General features: G+C 40.0%; 1 protein-coding gene across 2 annotated transcripts in view; it reads right to left on the bottom strand.

Annotated features, from left to right (window-relative positions):
• Positions 1-2409: 2409 nt before the first annotated feature.
• Positions 2410-19872, bottom strand: part of LOC147099689 (sacsin-like) — a 38878-nt gene continuing 21415 nt past the window's right edge. Inside the window, exon 2 of one of the 2 annotated variants that reach the window (XM_085969061.1) lies at positions 2410-13841. In XM_085969061.1, the coding sequence (XP_085825187.1) occupies positions 2839-13764 (10926 nt within the window). In that variant the 5' untranslated portion in view covers positions 13765-13841 and the 3' untranslated portion in view covers positions 2410-2838. Of the gene's footprint in view, positions 13842-16229; positions 18241-19872 lie in introns of those variants that run through there. The other variant, XR_015073900.1, reaches the window with a different exon arrangement.

Here is a 19872-nt window from a genome sequence, read left to right as displayed (position 1 = left end):
ATAGCCTCGGTAGATAACCCTCTCCGTCATCCGGAATTTTTAATCAACCGGCAACAGGGCGGTCGGGTCGGTGCCGGATATCAGAGAGTTTCCTGTAATGTTCATAACAGGAGGACAATTGGTGAGGTAACATGAAGTCCTCTGCAGATTTCAAAGCACATGTTCAACCTTTTCCATTTTTACACTAAATCTTTTACTATAGTTTTAAATCTCATTATTTGCTTTAAACATACTAGTTTAGAAATGACTGCTGTGATAAAAACAACTGAACATTTAACAGGCTCGTATCACATTCCTCTGTCTGCTATCTTAGCGGAGGCATTATCCCAATTAAAATAAAGGGGTTGATATCTGTGTTAAATCATGGACAGAGGAATGTCTCTCAAACATGGTAAACGTACATTGCCGATGGTGATGTCTAAGCTATATTGTGCTGTATAAATGTGAAAAGTAATGAAGATAATAACCCGGGTGTTATGAAAGCTATACAACTTCACTTAAAACAACCAGCAAATAAATAGGGTTTCGATCCAGGTCGGCTCTCTCCCAATTGGTATTCAGACTGGAATAGATGTTGCTCTGTGGAACTTTCTATGGATAAGCCAAGTAATTTGTTATCACAGATTTTCATAAGCCTCTGCGATACTCAGGTAGTGTGAACTTTTGCTGGATTTGTGAATGCACGCTGCATCAAATCACTTGTTCCAGAGGCTGATGTCATTGGAACGACTCCCTGCCAGGAGCGATCCACAGCAGCAGGTCTCACTACAGAAATACTGTACCTACTCTATATTACAATCTAATTCCATATTCCCCAGATAGAGACATTTGTTTTACCAAAGTTCTCTCTCTTTAAGGCACTGGCTCCTGTTGGATACAGCCCTCCATTACCTTGTCCAAGTGGCCATTTTTCATGTGAGTGCAGACAATGAATGTTGGTAAATAGTTTGACTGTGAGAACATCACCACAAACCTGATTTTGTCTTCATTCATCATGTGAATCACTAGACAGCAATCTGGTTTTACCTTCCCTAGCTTAGGATCACTGACGCCAACTGTGTCCCTAATGGCATCGAGGCTGAGCGCAGCTAACGCAGCACAAGATGGTGGCTAGAGAGGTTTATTTTATATGGAACTAGCTGGGGGAGCCCGGCTTTGCCAGGGCTGTTTTGGGGCGGGCGGTTTAAATCGAGTGCCAGGCTTTGGGGCCCTGTCTGTGTCCCTTTGTGAATCTGGTGCCGGGCAACATTTTAAATTGAGTCCCAGGCTTTAGGGCCCTGTCTGTGTCCCTTTGTGAATCTGCTGCCGGGCAACATTTCTACCTTTTAATACCTTGAAAGATGAAAGTGAAAGTACTTATAAAACGTTTTTGGTAAATCTTATGTTATTTTTAAAAGAGAAACTAACTTTTTCAAAGCTGGATAAGGAGAGTAGTTTGAGCTGCAAGCAGTGAAACAATGGCTGGCAGATCCCTGAGATGAAAACGATTAGTCCCGCCCACACACACACTTAATACCTTGAAAGATGAAAGTGAAAGTACTTATAAAACATTTTTGGTAAATCTTATGTTATTTTTAAAAGAGATACTAACTTTCAAAGTAGTTTGTGCTGGAAGCTGAAGTCATGGCACTGAAACAATGGCTGCCAGATCCCCGAGATGAAAACGATTAGTCCCGCCCACACACACACACACCGATTGGCCAACCATCAGGGGAGCGTACTGTAGGATTGGTCAATCGTGACGGCACAGGATTGGTCGAACCTTGATGTCAGTCAATCAATGCTAAGTAGCAGATAATGAGTTTAATTTTGAAGGTTTTTTGCATAAGGCGCGAATAATTTTCGTCCGACCGTAAAGTAAATACGCTTACCAGCGTCCCGGAAGCGTAAGCTTTCTTCGGGGGTAACGCGCGCGTAGGTACGCCGTATAACTTTCGAGCGCATAGCCGGACAGACGCACACCCGAGGACAGACAGAAGGACAGACAGATTGACCGCTTTATATATATAGATAGATGTAGTTACATCTTTAAGAATTGAACAAAGGTCATCACAACACTTGAATCAAACGCTGTTAAATACTATCTTTTACATTGAAACCAACAGTGAAAAGATGTGCTCGAGTACCTAATTAAACAATATCGTTTCTGTAAAGTGAATAACATGCTTGCCCCAACAATGCATTCATTTGTCCAAATTCCAGGGGAATATTTGCAGTTTTCCACAGTATAGTTTCAGGCAATGTTACTTCTAACTGCAATGGAAAACTGCAAAATTTAGATGGCTGTGGGTGGATTGCTTTAAGGTGCCTTAATTTGAAAGCATGGCAGTAGTAGAACTGGGTGTTATGTTGTCCACAATTGTGTAATTTGAGCCACACACTTAAAATGTTTTGTTCAGACAAAAGAAGTATTCATTGAACTGATTTATTTGTAAATTCTTGTTTACAAAACGGAATGTAACAAATGCAGGTAGAAAATGGTTTTAGATTCAGTTTATATTCACTGAACAGAAACATTTATTTAACAGGTATGTACATAAGAGAAACTGACAAGTAAATTACAGTGAAATTATTAACCATTTGTCAGCATTTCCATTCCAGTAAATTGTTTGAATGGCAGGCACCTCAGTGTCAAAAACTTGTGTGTACAATGTTAAAGTACAGGTCATCGGAGATCAGTATTTGTAGGTAACAGGTTTGATGTACTTAACCACATTAAAAGAAGTTTGGTGTATCCTGCAATGTCTGTGCTCAAACAATGTTTCTAGGCCAAAGTCAGGTATTGATTTTTAATTACACTGAAACAGTATTGATCATTGAACAGAAGGATTTTCTCAATCAGTTACTCATGATGTATTCTCCAATATTGTCCAACACTGTTTGTGCTAAAGTCAGAACCTCTTGCTCATGTCCTGCCTTGAATTGGTCATTTGGGACATGGGGCTGTGAGTGGTAGTTGGGATACTGGGTCTTCTTGCTGTCTACCCCGTGCTCCTTGAGTTTGTTCACCATGCTCTCGAGGTCTGACAGTTTTGTGCTGTATCTCGATACCTGGCTAGCTAGGTAAGTAATGCTATGGTCACTAACCCATTTTCCACTTTTCATGTATTCGGCAGCAATTAAAGCTTTTTCCACAGCTTGATGGATTTTAAAATAAAGCCATTCAGTGGCAGTGCAGTCTAGACCAGTGCAGCCCAGGTCATTGAATGCTGCTTTAAGATCATATTTTGCTTGTCTAAACCATCTTTGAGCCTCTTCTGGATTGGACTGACTTTTCTTTGGGAATGACCAGAATTCATTGGCAGACTGACTTTTTCTCTGCTGTGATTGGCTCTGCTTATGCCTTGATGCCTCACTATTCCATTGGTTAAAAAATGAAGAAAAATCATCCTCTTTACTAGAAAAGGAGCTTTTGTAATTTGAAGAGCTGCTTCCATTCTCAGCTTGGATTATATCGAGCTGCTTTACTTTCTCTTGAATAAAGTGACACAGCTTCGTTGTCACTTCAATGTTGTTTGGATTTTTGTCCGGATGCCACTTCAGGTAGAGACGACGGATTGCCTTCTGCCTCTCATCCTTCGGGAGATTCCTTATTTCTTTCAGGTATTCCTGAATTTCTTTCTTAATGTTGTCAAATGATTCATATTTCTGGCTGGATGTTTGCTGTTTGCCCTTTGGTACATTCAATACAACAAGATTGTGGCACACTTCCTCAGGCACTTTTTGTTGAGTGAATTTATAGAGATCAAGATGGTTGACTACAATGAACGAGTCTGGACCTATCTTTATTTTATATTTTTGCATCCTAATATCTTTGATAAACATGTCTGTGCTTAAACGCTCAATAAAAATGGCATACACATAGTCATTGGAAGAGGGGCCTTTATAACCCACATATTCACCAACTCTGAAATTATGCATAATATCCATTTCCAGTGTGTGAATCAGTTCTTCAGGAATGGGTTCTCCAGGATTAGGCTGGTCCAGGGGAATCTGGATTTTTAAGTTACTAGTGTGGATGCCTTTGTCTTCCAATACTTTCTGGATGTCATGTGGCTGTTCACAGCTGAGCATCAACACCAGGATTAAGAGTGAGTCTTTGTTTAAGGCATTCTTCAAGAGTAAATTAATCTCTGTTGCCAAAGAATGTATTATGACAGTTTTCATGCTGAATGGTATATTCTCTCTGTGCTCCAGGTAAACCACGCCGTTGCCCATGTTGCTCATCTTAGTGTAGACTTGTTTTTCAATGCTGGTATTACTCAGCTGCTTTGACCCCAAGCAAAGGATTGTTTCCAGCTTCTCACAACAAATAATTTGCATTTTGGAAAAGACATTTTCACAACCACGCTCAATGTCACTCACAGACATCTCTCCACTGCACTGGCCCTTTAACAAGCTCACTAACCCACCTCTAAAACTAGAGGACACAAGAAGCTTGTGGAAATCATTTCTGAATGTGCAATTATCTCCATATGGACATATGCGCAGAACGGATTCATTGAGAATTTCCTCTGTTAATTGTGAAAGCATCTTGGGGCGAATTTCTTCAGGTAGAAATTGTAAAAGATTTATCTGCTTGTAAGGATCAGAACTGAGGTAGCATTCACCCAGATCTAGAAGAAAATTAAACTTTCCTTTTAAAACATTGGCATCTCTTCTAGAACCTGTAGTAATCCTGTCATTAAAACATAATGTGTCTGATGCATACAGAATGCCATCACTTGCTGGGAGATACAATGGCTTCAGTTTCTCAAGTACTCGTTCCTCTATCTTGGATTTCAGAAGGGTAAACAGGTGATATAAGCTTTGTTTCACAGTTGTCATTTGGTTTGAATTTAAACTATTTATTTTGCTGGAATCTTCATAAAGAGTCCTAAGTACCTGGACAAGGTGGGAAGCTGATGGCTCCAGGGCAACATCCAACTTCTGGAAAAACTCACGGTATGGGGCTAGCAGTGGGGGGAGCCGATATAAGTAAGGGCAAAACTCGTGGTAATTTTGTAAAGAGAACACTACCTGGTTGATTTTTACCAGCTTAGTGTCCTCTTCTACAAGAACAATTGGAAGATCTGTCAGGGACTGGGCATCAAATGAATGGTTTTGAAGAAAACCGTAAGCGGTCTGAAGAACTTTTGATCTGGTTTTTAAGGCACTGTGATTTTTGCAGGCAGCTAAGCAAATGTTCTTAAGGTTTGCTATGACTAAAGTTTCTGGAGGAATATAAACAGCACCCACAGCTTTAAATTTGCTTACATTATTTCTTGACTGGCTGCATTTAGATGGTAGGATAGGCATGGAGGTCCAAACCAGTTCTTCGTCTTCATCCCGTTGTTTCACCAATGAATCCTTCAAAGCAACAAAATTCCTCCCTTCTGCATAAGGAGAATGCAAGTTATGTAAACTCTCCCGAACTTTGTGTGGATAAACAAACTTAATATTTGCCACATTTTCATAAAAACTCTTCTGAAGGTTTTCCTCATCTACATTACACAAGTATGTGACTAACGCATCACTTTTTTCAATTAGTTCTTTCAAAGGAGTATACTGTTTCACTTCTCCTGAAACTTGTGATGCAAAAGCAATAAAATCATCTGAAGATACAGAGCATTTCATGCCCAGATCCTTTAGTAATTTGTTCAAATTGGAATCATCAAGGTGGCAACCCATATCTTTAAAAAAATTCTCAGGAACAAAATTTTCTGTAGGAATCATAATTTTAAATAAGCGTTCACTGGTTTCATAGAAATAAGAAACCTTTTGAAATATCCCATTCTTAGCTTCGATCAGTTTTACATTTTTGAGACTAGACACAATTTGTTCTTTCTTCACTTCATAGGTTATGCCATAACAACAGATTATATTATACAACAGGCGCATGACATCCAGTTTCTGATCATTAAATATTTGTTCAATGTTAGGAAGGATATAATCCATAAAGAACTGCAGATCATCAATAACTTGAATCCCCAAATCTTCTGACACCTCAGTGTTTATCCTTGTTTTTTTCAAAAACGTACATGAGCTGTCCAATTTATACAAATTTGGAAATGTGTCACTGAATTGAGTAGTTAGAATGTAAATCACATTGTACATTTCGATACTTTCAAAACTCTCCTCCATTGTTTCAAAAAGTGGGAGAGTTTTCAGCTGTTCCTGATACTTATTGTTATCATCACTTGTTTCCATTCCAGAATGAAGAAACCTCAAAATGGTTTCAATTTCCCACTCACTTAAATTATTCCAGTTTAATTTTGTCAGACGCAGATGTTGTAGAATGGAGGTTTTGTCATCAGTCTTCAGTGAATGAAGTCTGATGCAATTAAACATTACCTTCAAGGAAAAATAATCTGCAGCAATTTTAGCAAACCCAAGCTTTAACAGAATTTGTGCTACACTAGTTTGGGTCATTTCACAGATAACACTATTTAATGATCCCAGAGGTGCAAGCAGGTGCCGATCATTATAACTGGGACATAATACAGGTAAAATTGCAAGGTCTGAGAATAATAACTTGAGCTTATCAAATGTGTTCTCCTTATCATCATCGCATCTCATCTGGCTCTCAAAATACTTCCACAATTTCTTCAGCCATTCTATGAACTGCTCATTTTCAGTCCAGTTCAGCCATAGGTGTGGGTCAGTGGAGTTAATCTGAAATCTATACCCAAGTTTGATTCTGATGAATTGCTCAGCCCTCGAAACTGTAAAGTCTTCTAAAAAGCCAGCTGCCATTAAGAGATCTTTATATTTCTTGTTGACATCATAGTTTGCAAAGCACTCCTGGGATTCCGGAAATAAATCATGAAATTTGGAAATATATTTGGGAGAGACACGTTTAAATTTTCCCAACATGTTATCTTGTGTGACCAATAGAGGTAAATGATTTATAGCACTATAATTTCCTTCCTTGATATCAGAGACACAGTAGTCCAAAAGAGCCATACATCTGGTGCCATCTTTAATCAGGGAGTCACTGAGGAGTAAAGGATAGTTACTCTTTGCTACATCTGGGTTGTTCAGTGGATGGATCTGAAGAAATTTTCTGACTGTGCCTGGATTTAAAATAAAGACATCCATACAAGCTCTTTCTAAACCTTTCAAAACTTTGGTCATATAGTCAGACTGTAGGGCTAAGTTCATACCAATGTCTTCTAAAATTTCAATCAGTTTTCCCGTTATGTGAACGGTTACAAAGTGAGGAACTTCATCTCTCTTTTCTTTAGTCAAACTGGACCAAGTAATATTGATGATCTTCTCATTATGAAATTGATTACTATCATGTCTGACTATAGGGATCAGACAAAGACTCCTCTGATATATGCATCTGTAAACATGATTTATCATTAACTGCCATTCCTGAGGAACTTCTTCAGAAACATGAGGGAAGAACCACAGGTAACAGGGTTCAACACTGTTTCTGCATAATTCCATACTGTTATATTTGAGAGGACCTGCTCTGCTGCCAGATAAACTTATCCGAATGTAATCAAGTAAATCTGCATATAAAGGTGCAATCAGGTGTAACTTTAAAAAGTTGTTCCATTTCATCTTTCCACTTTGTCCATCCTGTTTCCAAAGGTCTCGCCTGGCAAAGTCAACAGCAAAGTTTCCATTGATGTGGACAGGGAGACCAGTTTCTATGGGTAAAGGCAAGAAGCAAAAGGCTTTACCTTGAAAACTGTTGCAGTTAATACAAGCAGCAACAGAACTCCGGGGCAGAAGTGTTTGACCCAAGCTGGAACAAAAGTTATGCACTGACTCAGTCACTTCAGCATCAGCAACACCCACCTTATTTGCCAAAATCCATTTGGTTGGTTGTTTGATGGAAGATCGAATCTCCATTTCATATATCACTTGATAAGATTCCATTTTGGATATTACAGTTGTGGAACTTGAACACTTTCGGATATAATGCTTCAGATGTTCCTGTTCCCAGGTGCTTTCCTGAGACATTTCAACTTCTGCAGTAAATATTTCCTGCAGTTCGCTTATTTTTTTGTCCATTTTATGAAAACTAATTTTCTTAATATTGTTCAAAAACAAAAGGAGACTATCAGAATCTTCTTTCAATACCTCTAGCAATTCTAGAATTACATCCTTTGTGACTGCCTGCTTTGAGATATCTGATTTTTCTGCCATTTCTACTGTTCTCAATGGCAACCGGAACATGGTACCCAGTTCAAGATTGAAGAAGGATGGGAGAAAGGTAGTATAAACATCCTCAAATGTGTTTTTAAACTTCTGGTTGACTATAAACATACCACCTGGGGAATGTGGCTTTGCTGTGGCAAGCACAGCCAAATGAGGGTCAAAGATACACAACATACTGTCACCTGACATAAAAGAGGGACAGTCTGTCAGGTGATACACTGAATTAAAACCAAGTCCGTATTTTCCAGTTTTCTCTGGACTGTTGCGCTTGCCTCCTTCTCCAAGTTGTTGTATACCTTCAATGTCTTTGTCTGTGAACTTCTTGTTATTGTAAACACATAGTGCAGGTCCTTGAAGTGTATTCCATTCCTCGCCAAAGGTCTTTGTGTTGCCATGTTTTCTGGGATCCCAAATGAAATGGATTTCTGAGGCTTCAGCATCATCAGCATTCTGAATCAACTCCTTTAGTATATCTTTCTTGGATGGATAAGCTTTGATGATATTTTTTAAACGTACTGTCAGTTTTTCCTGCTGGCCAAATTCCTGTGCCCATATGGACAAATCTTTGACCTGTAGATTTTTCATAGCCCTGTGTTTTGTTGTCTGAACATGGAAGCGGACAGCTGTTTCTCTAGCTATCTGATTATGGCAGAGATTTACATCATCTCCTACAACAAGCCATGGTGTGTCGTTGTAGTGTAATGTTTGAGCAGAGTGAAGGACACAGTTCTGATCGGGCAGGAGAACACTCTGCAAGATGTCTTCCTGTTCTGATGCCTCAGTGAATCCAGTGGTCACAATTCTAAGACACACAGCAAGATCGCTATCGGAGAGCCTTGATCCTTGGTACATTTCTGACATTCTTTTGAGGACAGAGACATAATCTTGCAGTCTAAAATGTTCCTTTACCTCTAGGCACTTCCACAGTTCCTCACATTCTACATATTCTTTGGGAAGTTCATAAAGGTACGGAGCAGTATCAAATGAAATCTTACGAGCAACCAGTTTGACAGGCACAAACTGTCCATGAACTAAAATAAAGGGGAATTCTTGAGCAGCATTGTAGATTTCCTTTTTTGATTCTGAATCTCCCTTTAACTGTTTAGTCAAGTAGATGTAACATTCTTTAGTTATTCTTTTCAGATCACTGGTTGCTAGATTATTACACGTATATGTGTGTTTCAGTTGTTCCAACACTGTCTCAATGGGTGGTTGCCTGTTCAAACCTAGAAAGAAAATTGCTTCTGTAGACAGCTTGGTCCCTTTCAACAGTTCTTTGTCTAAAACCATTTCTGTCATATTCACTAGTGCTTGGCATTTGCAACTGTACAAATCTTTTGCTTTCATCAAAATCACAGTATCTACAGGACCATTTTTATCCCGACTATGTGGGAGAAAAGCAGGAAGGAATGGGATATTCTGTAAGTTTTGTAGGTCATCGTTATTAAGTTGATTTATGTCTTTGAGCAAATCCAAGAGATGACGAACTCTTTGATATGCTTTGTTCCGATCAAGGCCCCATACTTGTTTAATTGTCTCTGCTCTTTCAATTAACTCAGGGAAAGCAATTCTGTCTTTTACCATCCCCAGCATCTCTAGCCTTAACAACCTCTCAGGATGAAGAAAATCCTCAGGAGTTCCGACAAGGAAGCGCCCATCTTCTTCATCATAAAGACAAGCTATCTTGCCTTCTGGATGTACAAGATTGTTGATATACTGGAGATCTCCCTTTCCACTAGCTGGAACGCATGGCTTCATGCGCAACATTTCATCAATAGATGAATCCCTCATATCAATTGCATAAAGAATAAAATCATTCCTAGTCTTGGGATTTATAACATTTAAGTTCTGAAATACAATTTCCTTGTAAAACAATTCCCAATTATATGTGTTTAGCTCAATGAAATGCCCACATCCACTGGCAATGAAGCCTTGCTTAACCCACTCTGGTAAGTGAACTGAAATAAAGGGCTTTGAAAGGTATTTGGAAAATTCAGTAGCAGCAGCTTCTCCTACTATTTTGTTTTTAAGAATTGATGAATCCAAAAAACGAGCCTGGTTTATTGGGCACCAGTCTTTTCCATTGCTGAATGCTTTGACTGTAACACCATTGATTCCATGTGTAACTGCTCTGTAGAAATTTTCCACAATAACACTAAACTGATTGTCTACATTTTTCACATTAGGCCAAAACGTGTAGTAGTCATAATTTTCAAATTCTCCTTTCTGCGACATTTGCTGCATGAGTGAAATAGACGTGATGTAAGCTGCAGAAACTGCATCTTCCAAAAGGGCTTGATTCCAATCTCCCTTCGGCCCAGAACTCCAAATATTCTTCCTATTTGAGGTGACTGCAAAAGATGCATTAATCTGAACGGGAAGACCACATTGAAGAGAAAGAGGCAGAAAACAAAACACTTGTCCCACATGGGCTTCAGTGTTTGGCATCCAATGTCCAGTTTCTTTCTTCTTTTTGAGTGGTATGGCCACACTTCCAAGAGGAGGGGCAAAAAAAGCATTTGTTGTTTTACTGCAGGCCATTTGCAAGGCTTTGGCCATTCCAAAACATGAATGAACCAACCAATATTTTATATGATTGGGATTATCTATGGTTTCTTCTGTAAACTGTATGATACTTGAGATGCTCAAACTTCTGATTTTTCTAGAGAATTTATTAGTGCTTTCCAATATGTTCATAGCATTTTCTTGCATTTTTTTAATTGGGAAATTATCTGCCATCTCAATGATATTCAGCATTTGTCTTTCCATTTTGAATACAGGGATTATCTGGTTTTCATGAGCTGAATGCTCGCTGATAAACTTCAGTGAAACTTTTCTCACATTCTTTAGGAATATGACAAGATCTTTTGATGTTTGCCTGAAACTATCCACCAAGGACATGATGTGTTTCTGGTTATAATACTTATTGGAAATCCCTGATACTGCAGCCTCCTCTGGTGTCCTGAAGGGTAACTTAATGAGTGTCCCTTCATAATAGAAATGTTCTCCAGTGGCTATTTTAAAATTACAGCCAAACATTCCATTATAAGGGTTAAATTGTCCAGGGAATTTTTGAATTAACCGTCTATGTTCATAAAGATTAAGTTTTATTCCAGGGTTGCTTACAGAATGAATGTGTTTCTTAAGATGAGTAACATTTGGATCAAAAATAAGTAAGTATTTTCCACTGAGAATGGATGGAACATCAGTTATGTGATAAACAGAATTAAATCCAAGTCCAAATTTACCAATCTTATCAATTTGGTTTTCCTTGGAACCTGTCCCAATTCTTGTTATATTGTAAAAATCTTCATCAGTGAAACACTCATTGTTGTATGACCAAAGTGCTGGTCCATGACATGAGGCCATGCCAGGATCAATGAGACTTTCAGGTGCATCTTTGTGCTGTCTCATGTCAACTAGGAAACTACAAACTGTTGAACCAGCATCTTCAGCATTCTGAAGCATCTCTTTGAAGAGATCGTGTTCTTGATCATATTCTTTCAGAATGTTCTTAATTCTCAGTACAAGGGGTTCCGCTTGTCCATACTGCTCAATTCCAATTAATTCAGGATGCATAACTTTGCTGCTTAAGGCAGGCACATTTAGCCACTCAATTATTGCAAGGCTTATTTCTTTATGAACAACATGAAAGTTTTCTTCATATTTGTTAATATCCTCCAGTGTTCCCTTATCTAAATCACAAAAAACAGCCTTGGAATGCGGTTTCAAGCAGAATCCACCTTGGGTGCCTTTCCATACAGGGACTGGAAGGTCATCATCAGATGAAAGATTATTTCTGCGCATCCAATCAAGTATGGAAATGATGGTCTTCAATTCACCTGGGCTACCATAGCCAGAATTCAGTTTAACTGTATTATCTTGTATGTGATAAAGTATTTGAATAATTTCACCTTTGCTGTAGCCTACTTTGACTCCACACTCAGTCAGTAACTCCCTGTACTGGGATATTTCTTGTGGGACTCTCTTTACATAATAGCCGAGATCTAAATCTTCAGGATAGGAGAAAACAAGATTATGAGGCTGTGCAAACCCAGCCCCATTCCACACCCATGGCCGCTCTATGGCCAGTAACAGAGCCTTAAACTGAGTGAGGTTCTTCTGCATATACTCATAGATATCTTGCAAATCCGTCAGCAAGTTGTAGCGTGAGTTACTATTGGTGCACACCTGGTCAATTATCAATAGAAAATGTTCAACCACCTTCTCAGCTGGTGGTAAGTTCAGTAGTCCCAAGATTTTGCATGCTTTCTCAGTAAATTTGTCAGTAAGTGGCATCACTAGCCCAATAATGTTGGCATACCTTGAATCTCTTACATTTTCAGGTTTATTAAAATCAGTATTTATTTTTTTGTGCTCTGTCGATTCTTTTGGGAGACTGTTACAGGGCACCCACTGCAAAGAACATAATTCTTCCACTATCTGGTAACTACAAATGGCCAAAATGGAGGTTGTGTTGCACACTTTAATTAAAGCTTCTGCTTTTTTACAAACACTGCTAGTATCACTAGCTTGGCTGTGTTGTCTGTCTATCAATCGTGCCACCTTTAAAAGGTCATCAGGTGAAATACTGTCTTCTTTTGATTTTAGCCCAAGTTTCTGCAGTGCCTGCAGAATTTTCTCATCCTTACAATAAAGTGGAGGCGGGAAGAAGTGTTGAAACTCTGACTGAAAGAGGTGCTGAAAGGTCACATTGTTTGGATCAAATAAGGTCGAAGCCTGCAAAACTCTGTCTTTTGATGTCAAGAACCTAAGTGTTCTGCACTTGTTGAATAATTCTGGTTTCTGTTTAAAAAGTATCTCACAGTTTTTTAGAATCCAGGGCATCACCTTTTCGATTTGTTCAGCCTGATACTTTTGGGTCTCTACTCCTTTCAACATGAGCAATGCAACATCTGCTGCTGTCAGTAACTTTCCCTTCAGCAACAGGAGTTTCCTGTCCTTCTCGTCAACACACTGAAGTACAATTTCAGGTAGAGGCAAGTCATCTGGGATCTCAGGGTAAACGTCATTACTCAGAGCTCCATGTGTTCCAGCTGTGATAAGCCCTTTATTTGTAGGCCTAAGAGAATTCATTTGTTGAAAGATCGGTAACTTGAATAACATATTTATCTCATCAGTATCAAATGTGGCTGCTTCAGCAAGATAATTTCTCAATGACTTTCTGTCTTCAATTGACATACAACCGATCTCTTTTACTACTTGATCGCAACCCAGATTTAAAAACACTTTTAAAACATTATTTGGGTTTGGTAAAAACACATACTCAGCTAATTGCTGATGCTTTAGAAATTCATCACTACTTTGAAGTACATTGCCTCCAGCTCTTGTAATTATACTCGCGATTGTATCTGGTAACTTGGAACCGTTTTGCATTTGAAATATGGTTGTAATATTCTTGGACAAGTGTGTTAGCTGGCGGCTGTTCACGCAATCCTTTAGAGGGCTGAGGGGTATGAGTGGCAACCCTTCAAATTTATCTAGAGTTCTACAATTGTTATTCAGAAAATCCCAAAATTCTGCAAGCCAGTGCACTGGAGGGTGCTGGGTATTTGTGAAGTCCCATGTCACATGACCAAGCCTTTTCATCCAATTATCTGGTAGAGCTTTTCGAATGTGCTGTCTCACAACATCCACATCCAAGCAGATGACATTTGCAAATATTTCTGGAAGAAGAACAGAACAGAAAGAATTTCCATTGCAATGTTTCCAACATCATTAAAACTTAACGTTATCAGTACTTACAATGCAAGGCAACCACAACTAAGGATTTTGAAAGCTATCAAAATGATTTAGTTACAGTAAGCAGTCAAATCCATCTAAGTTAGAAATATAATATTTTCAGTAACATTGTATGTCTCTAATATTGTAGTGAGCCTCTAAAGTTGCTGGTTGATCATGCTAACTATGAGACATAATGGATTAATTAAATCACTGGAAAAAATGTCAACCATGATAGTTCCCTATTTTTCTACCTCACATTCACATGACCTCTCTATCCTGGGCACTGTACCCAATATGCCCAGACGCTGCTTCTTAGTAGGTCCCATTCTAACCCCCACCCTGGGCTTTTTACCCACTCTTCCAAGTCTCTGCTCTGTTGTGGGAATCCCCCAAGTGCTACAGCTCTGCTCCACTCCCTCCCAGCCTCTTCTCATAGTTGTACTGTTCCAGCCCCTGCTCTTTCCTGCCTTCCAGGCCCATTCTGAGTGTCTCAGTCCCCCCACTCTGCTCCTGATCATTATCCAACAACTTGCCAAGATTCCCAGTCTTGATTCTATCCAGCAACTCCTGTTCAAAATGTATGTGTCCTGAGGAAAGTGGCTGGATTTACTTGGTACAGCCTTCTCCCCACAGTTGAACAACCAACCAACACACATAAAGAGTGACTACTTAAAAATACCAGAGGACCATACCCAGCATGCGTCAAAACCTTTAGTTGAGGGGCAAGGAGAGAAAATCAGAAGAAAAATATTCCGTGGGGAGGTTATGGCATAAAAACCATGATTGTATATCAAATGCTTCAGTGCAATGTATATGCTAATTATTATCTTACTAAAAGTGGATTTGTTTGGTTAACCAAAGTATAGATAATATTTGTGCAATTTTGTAAAAAAAAAGTTTAATAATGTAGAAATGTAAGAAAATTGGAATGTACAGGATTAGAAACGACCATTTTTGTCCACCTGGCCACCCCCACGTTCAAAAACAGAATGCAATTCATTACTGAAATCGCTCAATTGATTTTTTTCACCAAATGCCTGTCCAACTCCCTATTAAAATGATTGATGTAATTAGCCTTGATCAACTCCTTGGGCAGTGCATTTCAATCATTCACTACCCTCTATCCAATCTGTTAAAACCATCAGATCGAGAGTATGTAAAAAGTGTTACGCTGAAATCCTCTCTGGCTGAGGGACAGACTTTACCTTCTTTGTAGGCTTAGGAATCAATTCAAGAATAGGAAATATATTCCTAGAGTTGTTGGAAAGGTGTCAATAAATGTGAGATTCTGCAAAGGCACCATTTAGAATTTTCTCCATTCATTAGAAATTCCAATTTTCAAAATGCATCTAGTATTTACTGCATGGCGTTCCGGGACTTGAGGAGATGATCTCGTGTGCCAGCTATTTAAGTTAAGACACATATGCATTTGTTGAAAGACAGCAGCCACAGAAAAATCTGAGCGCTAATGAGAAAATGAAGTTATTACCCTTCATTGGCCCCTCTGTCCTGAGATATAGAAGCAGCTCGGAACTTGTTTTGTTGTACCAAAAGACCTCACAAAAGTATATGCCCTTAAAGTCAACTAGATTCCAGAGAAAACTGTCGGACTAAATTGAGGGACTATTCTTTTGGGTCCCAGAAGTAGAATTCCTTTCCTGGTGCTCGAATACCTCGTGAGTGAAACAATGAATTGACTTCTGCTCAGCGGTTGTCTCCCAAGGCAAAGTTGCTTAATAGTCCAGAAAGACTATTCTACTGAACTTTAAGAATCCCAGCCTGAAGTGCAGAGGGGAGCCCTGACGGAATTGCTGCTGCGTATTGGGAGAAAAAGAAATGAGGCCTTACATGTAGAGATTGTGCGCCTCCCATGGACACTGATGAAAAGTCTTAAAGGGCTTCCTCTAATGGCTCTGCTACTAAGCTCTGCACACCAGGAAGATTCCTGCTTCCATCACTGGTATTGCTTAGTTATCTGATCGCAGCTGGGGCATCCATCAGTGGGGGAACAACAAGTGGCCTTAATGCACAAAAGAAATGGCAATACTCACCAAAGTGAGGTAACATATAGTCCTGAAGCTCATACACATCAATTGCTACTTACACTATCAAACTACCCTGCTGCCATCCTTTTCAAAATTACTTAACAAATACAAAAAGATATTGCAAATTATATCAAGCTGCTCCACAGAACTACAAACTCTATTGAGGAAACCTAGAAATAGGAGCAACGCTACTGAGACAATAATGTCACCTCAGTTATGTAAAAAACAATTATACAGGGTACACAGAACTGGGCACTTTAGCTTCCTCTGAAAGTTGGACTGCAACTGTGCACATACATGCACTTATGAAGTTGTCATGCATTTGCCTCAATATACACAGCGGTTCTCCAACTTTCAGAGAAGTGAGAACAAATTGTAAGGACAGTATAATCTGGCTCTGGACACACAATATACACTGACTCCAATGTATATTATAATTGGGCTTGGGTATACAGGGCATAATTTCAAATTCTGCAGATGACACGAAACTTGGAAATGTAGTAAACAATGAGAAGGTTAGTAACAGACTTCAGGAGGACATAGGTGTTGAATCCGTAAATCTTAAGGTATGGTGTTCTTCAATAACTAGGCGGAGGCTGCAGATTAACAATCAACAGGTGTTTACTGGATGAGGGTAGTCTAAAGACTAACAGTACAGATGCCTGCTCAAGGCTTATATACAGGTGTGGTCACTGCCGGTACTACAGTATACAGGAGCTGTAAAAGTAGTTCTCTCTTAAAGGTACATACACTACAATTCCTCCCCTTTTAGATTAACAGTACCCATAACATTCAAATAACAGTTAACACTTTAACATGCACATTTAACTGAAATAGTCCATTTATAGATTCAGTCTTTGGGGCGGCTTCCTGACCCTTTCAGGATAGTGCCTTTCCTGAGGTTCTTGTTCTTGGTGCAGAGGCGATTCTGACCCCTTTTCATCGGGTTCCACTGCTACTGGTTCTGAGGTAGATGCTACTGGTATGTCGGGTTCATCCCCAGGTACTCGAGACATGGGGTTGACTCGTTCCTGTGACGCTAGGATCTGGTCGACGTGGCGTCTCACAATGTGTACAATAGTGGCCCCTGCCGTGTGCATATCGTTCCTGGTTGCCATTTCTCTGTTCGGTAGTCGCGGGCCAAGACTGGTTGTCCTACATTGAAGCTCCTTGTCGGCTTCTTATTGATGTGCTGGAATTGCTTATCCTCAACATTTCTTCGCACATTTGGTCTGAGCAAATCCAGACGAGATCTCAACCTTCGGTTAAAGAACATCATGGCCGGGGTCTGGTTGGTAACTGCATGTGTCGCATTTCTGTAGGCTAACAGGAAATTGTCCACCTTATGCTGTAGTGGAATGTCATCATCGCACATGGCCCTTATTGCCTTTTTAAAGGTTTGTACGAACCTCTCAGCCAATCCATTTGTGGCTGGATGATACGGGGCGGATGTGTAATGCCTTACCCCATTCCTTCTCATAAATTTCCGAAACTCTTCGGACACAAATTGTGGTCCGTTATCAGAGCAAATCTGCTCTGGCAAGCCGTTCCTGGCAAATATGGTCCATAGGACTGCAATCGTTTTCTCTGTAGTGGTGGAGGACATTTTGATCACCTCAGGCCATTTCGAGTGCGCATCCACTGCTATTAAGAACATTGAGTCCATGAATGGACCAGCAAAGTCAATATGCACCCGTTGCCATGGAGAGGAGGGCCACTCCCATGGGTGTAGAGGGGCATGTGGTGGTGCATTTTGGACCTTCTGGCATCCTGAGCAGCTCTTTGTTAGGTCCTCGATTTGCTGATCGAGCCCCGGCCACCACACATAAGCCCTAGCAAGGCTTTTCATTTTCACCCCTCCCAGATGGCCTTCGTGAAGCTCATTGAGCACTCTCTCCCTTAACTTGGGTGGAATTACCACTCGGGATCCACACATCACTGTCCCCTGGCATACTGACAGCTGTTCTCTTCTGGATGAGAATGCCGGCAACGGTGAGTCGCCATGTGTTGGCCATCCTTTCACCGTCAAATCATATACCCGAGACAGTGTCGGATCATTTCGGGTCTCCTTCGCTATATCCGCGTTAGTTACTGGCAAGCGTTCAATTATCGACGAATAAAATATTTCGATAGGGTCCACTGCTGGTGCTTCCTCCACAGTAGGCAGTGGCAGGCGTGATAGCCCATCAGCGTTTCCATGCTGTTTCGTGCCCTTATACTCTATTTCATATTGGTTCGCCCCTAGAAAAAGGGACCATCTTTGTAGCCATTGTGCAGTCATCACCGGAACGCCCTTCTTTGGATTAAAGATGGAGACAAGTGGTTGGTGGTTAGTCAGCAAGGTGAATTTCTGCCCATGCAGATAGTGGTTGAATTTTTTTACTCCCCATACTAGGCTGAGGGCCTCCCTGTCAATCTGAGCGTAGTTGCGTGTAGTGATCAATAACATGTCATTCTGTGGTGGACACTAGGTGGAGCAGTAGAGCTGTATATAGCTGTATGTATAAAACTACACTACCCAGCTATACATACATTAAGACTACATTACCCATGAGGCTAGGCTACCCACAAGGCAACAGTCAAGATGGCAGCCTGCACACAGGAGCACACATGGAAGCCTCTACAGATACTGTACCTAGAGAATGTGTACTGAATAAATTACTAGCTAGAAGCTAGCTGTGTTCATAATAAGAATGTCTAGTTATTAATGAACATAACATGGTACCAGGGTGGTGAAGATCTGCTGAAAATTGTGAAAAGCGACATGGAGAATTTGAAGCCACCAGAGCATTTGAATCTCGAGGGAAATGTCGACTACAATTGGTGGATTTTTAAACAACAATTCGAACTCTACATTGCAGCCATCGGATTCGGTACGAAGCCAGACGCAAGGAAGATAGCGTTGCTGCTTACGGTTGCAGGCCCACAGGCGATAGAGGTATTTAATACATTTGTATTTAATCCAGCGGAGAACAGAGAAAAATTAGAAGATGTGCTAAAAAGATTTGATGCACATTGCTCTCCCAAAAAGAATAAGACGTATGAAAGATACATCTTCCGTTCTCGGACACAGCAACAAAATGAGACTTTTGTTAGCTTTATAACTGATCTGAAACTGAAAGCACAGACATGTAATTGCTCTGAGCTCAAAGCATCCATGATTCGTGACCAGATTGTGTTTGGTATTCATGATAAAAAAGTCAGGGAACGTCTGTTGAGAGAAACCGAACTAACATTGGAAAATGCTGTGACAATATGCAAAGCCAGCGAGCTAGCTCGAAATCACGCGAAGACTTTCAGTGAAATCAATAATGATGCGAATGTAATGAGTGATAATGCTGCTGTCGGTGCTGTGTCCTACAAGGGGAAGAAACGTGGGCAGAACAGAAATGAAAAGCAATCGGAGGATGAAATTTTTAATTGTAAACGCTGTGGTTACAAACACCAGTTAAGACAATGCCCAGCGTTTGGAAAAATGTGCACAAAGTGTAATGGAAAGAATCACTTTGCCAAACAATGCTTTTCAAAAGTACAAACTAAGAAAGGGCAATGAGTTAATGTGATTGAAGACACTGATGTAAGTGAGACATTTTTTGTAGGAATGGTGTCATGTGACGATATCAAAAAAGATACAGAAAATGTGCAGCCCTCAGAAATAGACAATGCTGAACATAAAGTTAATGCAGTAAAAGAAGACAAATGGATGATCCCACTGCAGATAAATGGAGCATTAGTTACATTGAAACTGGACACTGGGGCAAAAGCAAACTTAATCAGTATGAGTGACATTAACAATATGAAAGAAAAGCCCAAAATACAGAAAAAGTCAGTACTACTGAAGGACTATAATGGACAGAAAATAGATAGCTTAGGTGTATGCAGACTTAAAGTGACAGTCAAAGACAAAGTGCATCATCTCATGTTTTCT

The sequence above is a fragment of the Somniosus microcephalus genome, chromosome 28, assembly GCF_052327205.1.
Source record: "Somniosus microcephalus isolate GS21.2 chromosome 28, FLI_Smic_1.0, whole genome shotgun sequence".
NCBI classification, from domain to species: domain Eukaryota; kingdom Metazoa; phylum Chordata; class Chondrichthyes; order Squaliformes; family Somniosidae; genus Somniosus; species Somniosus microcephalus.
The sequence above is the reverse complement of the archived record's forward strand: the minus strand, read 5'-3'. Positions and strand labels throughout refer to the sequence as shown.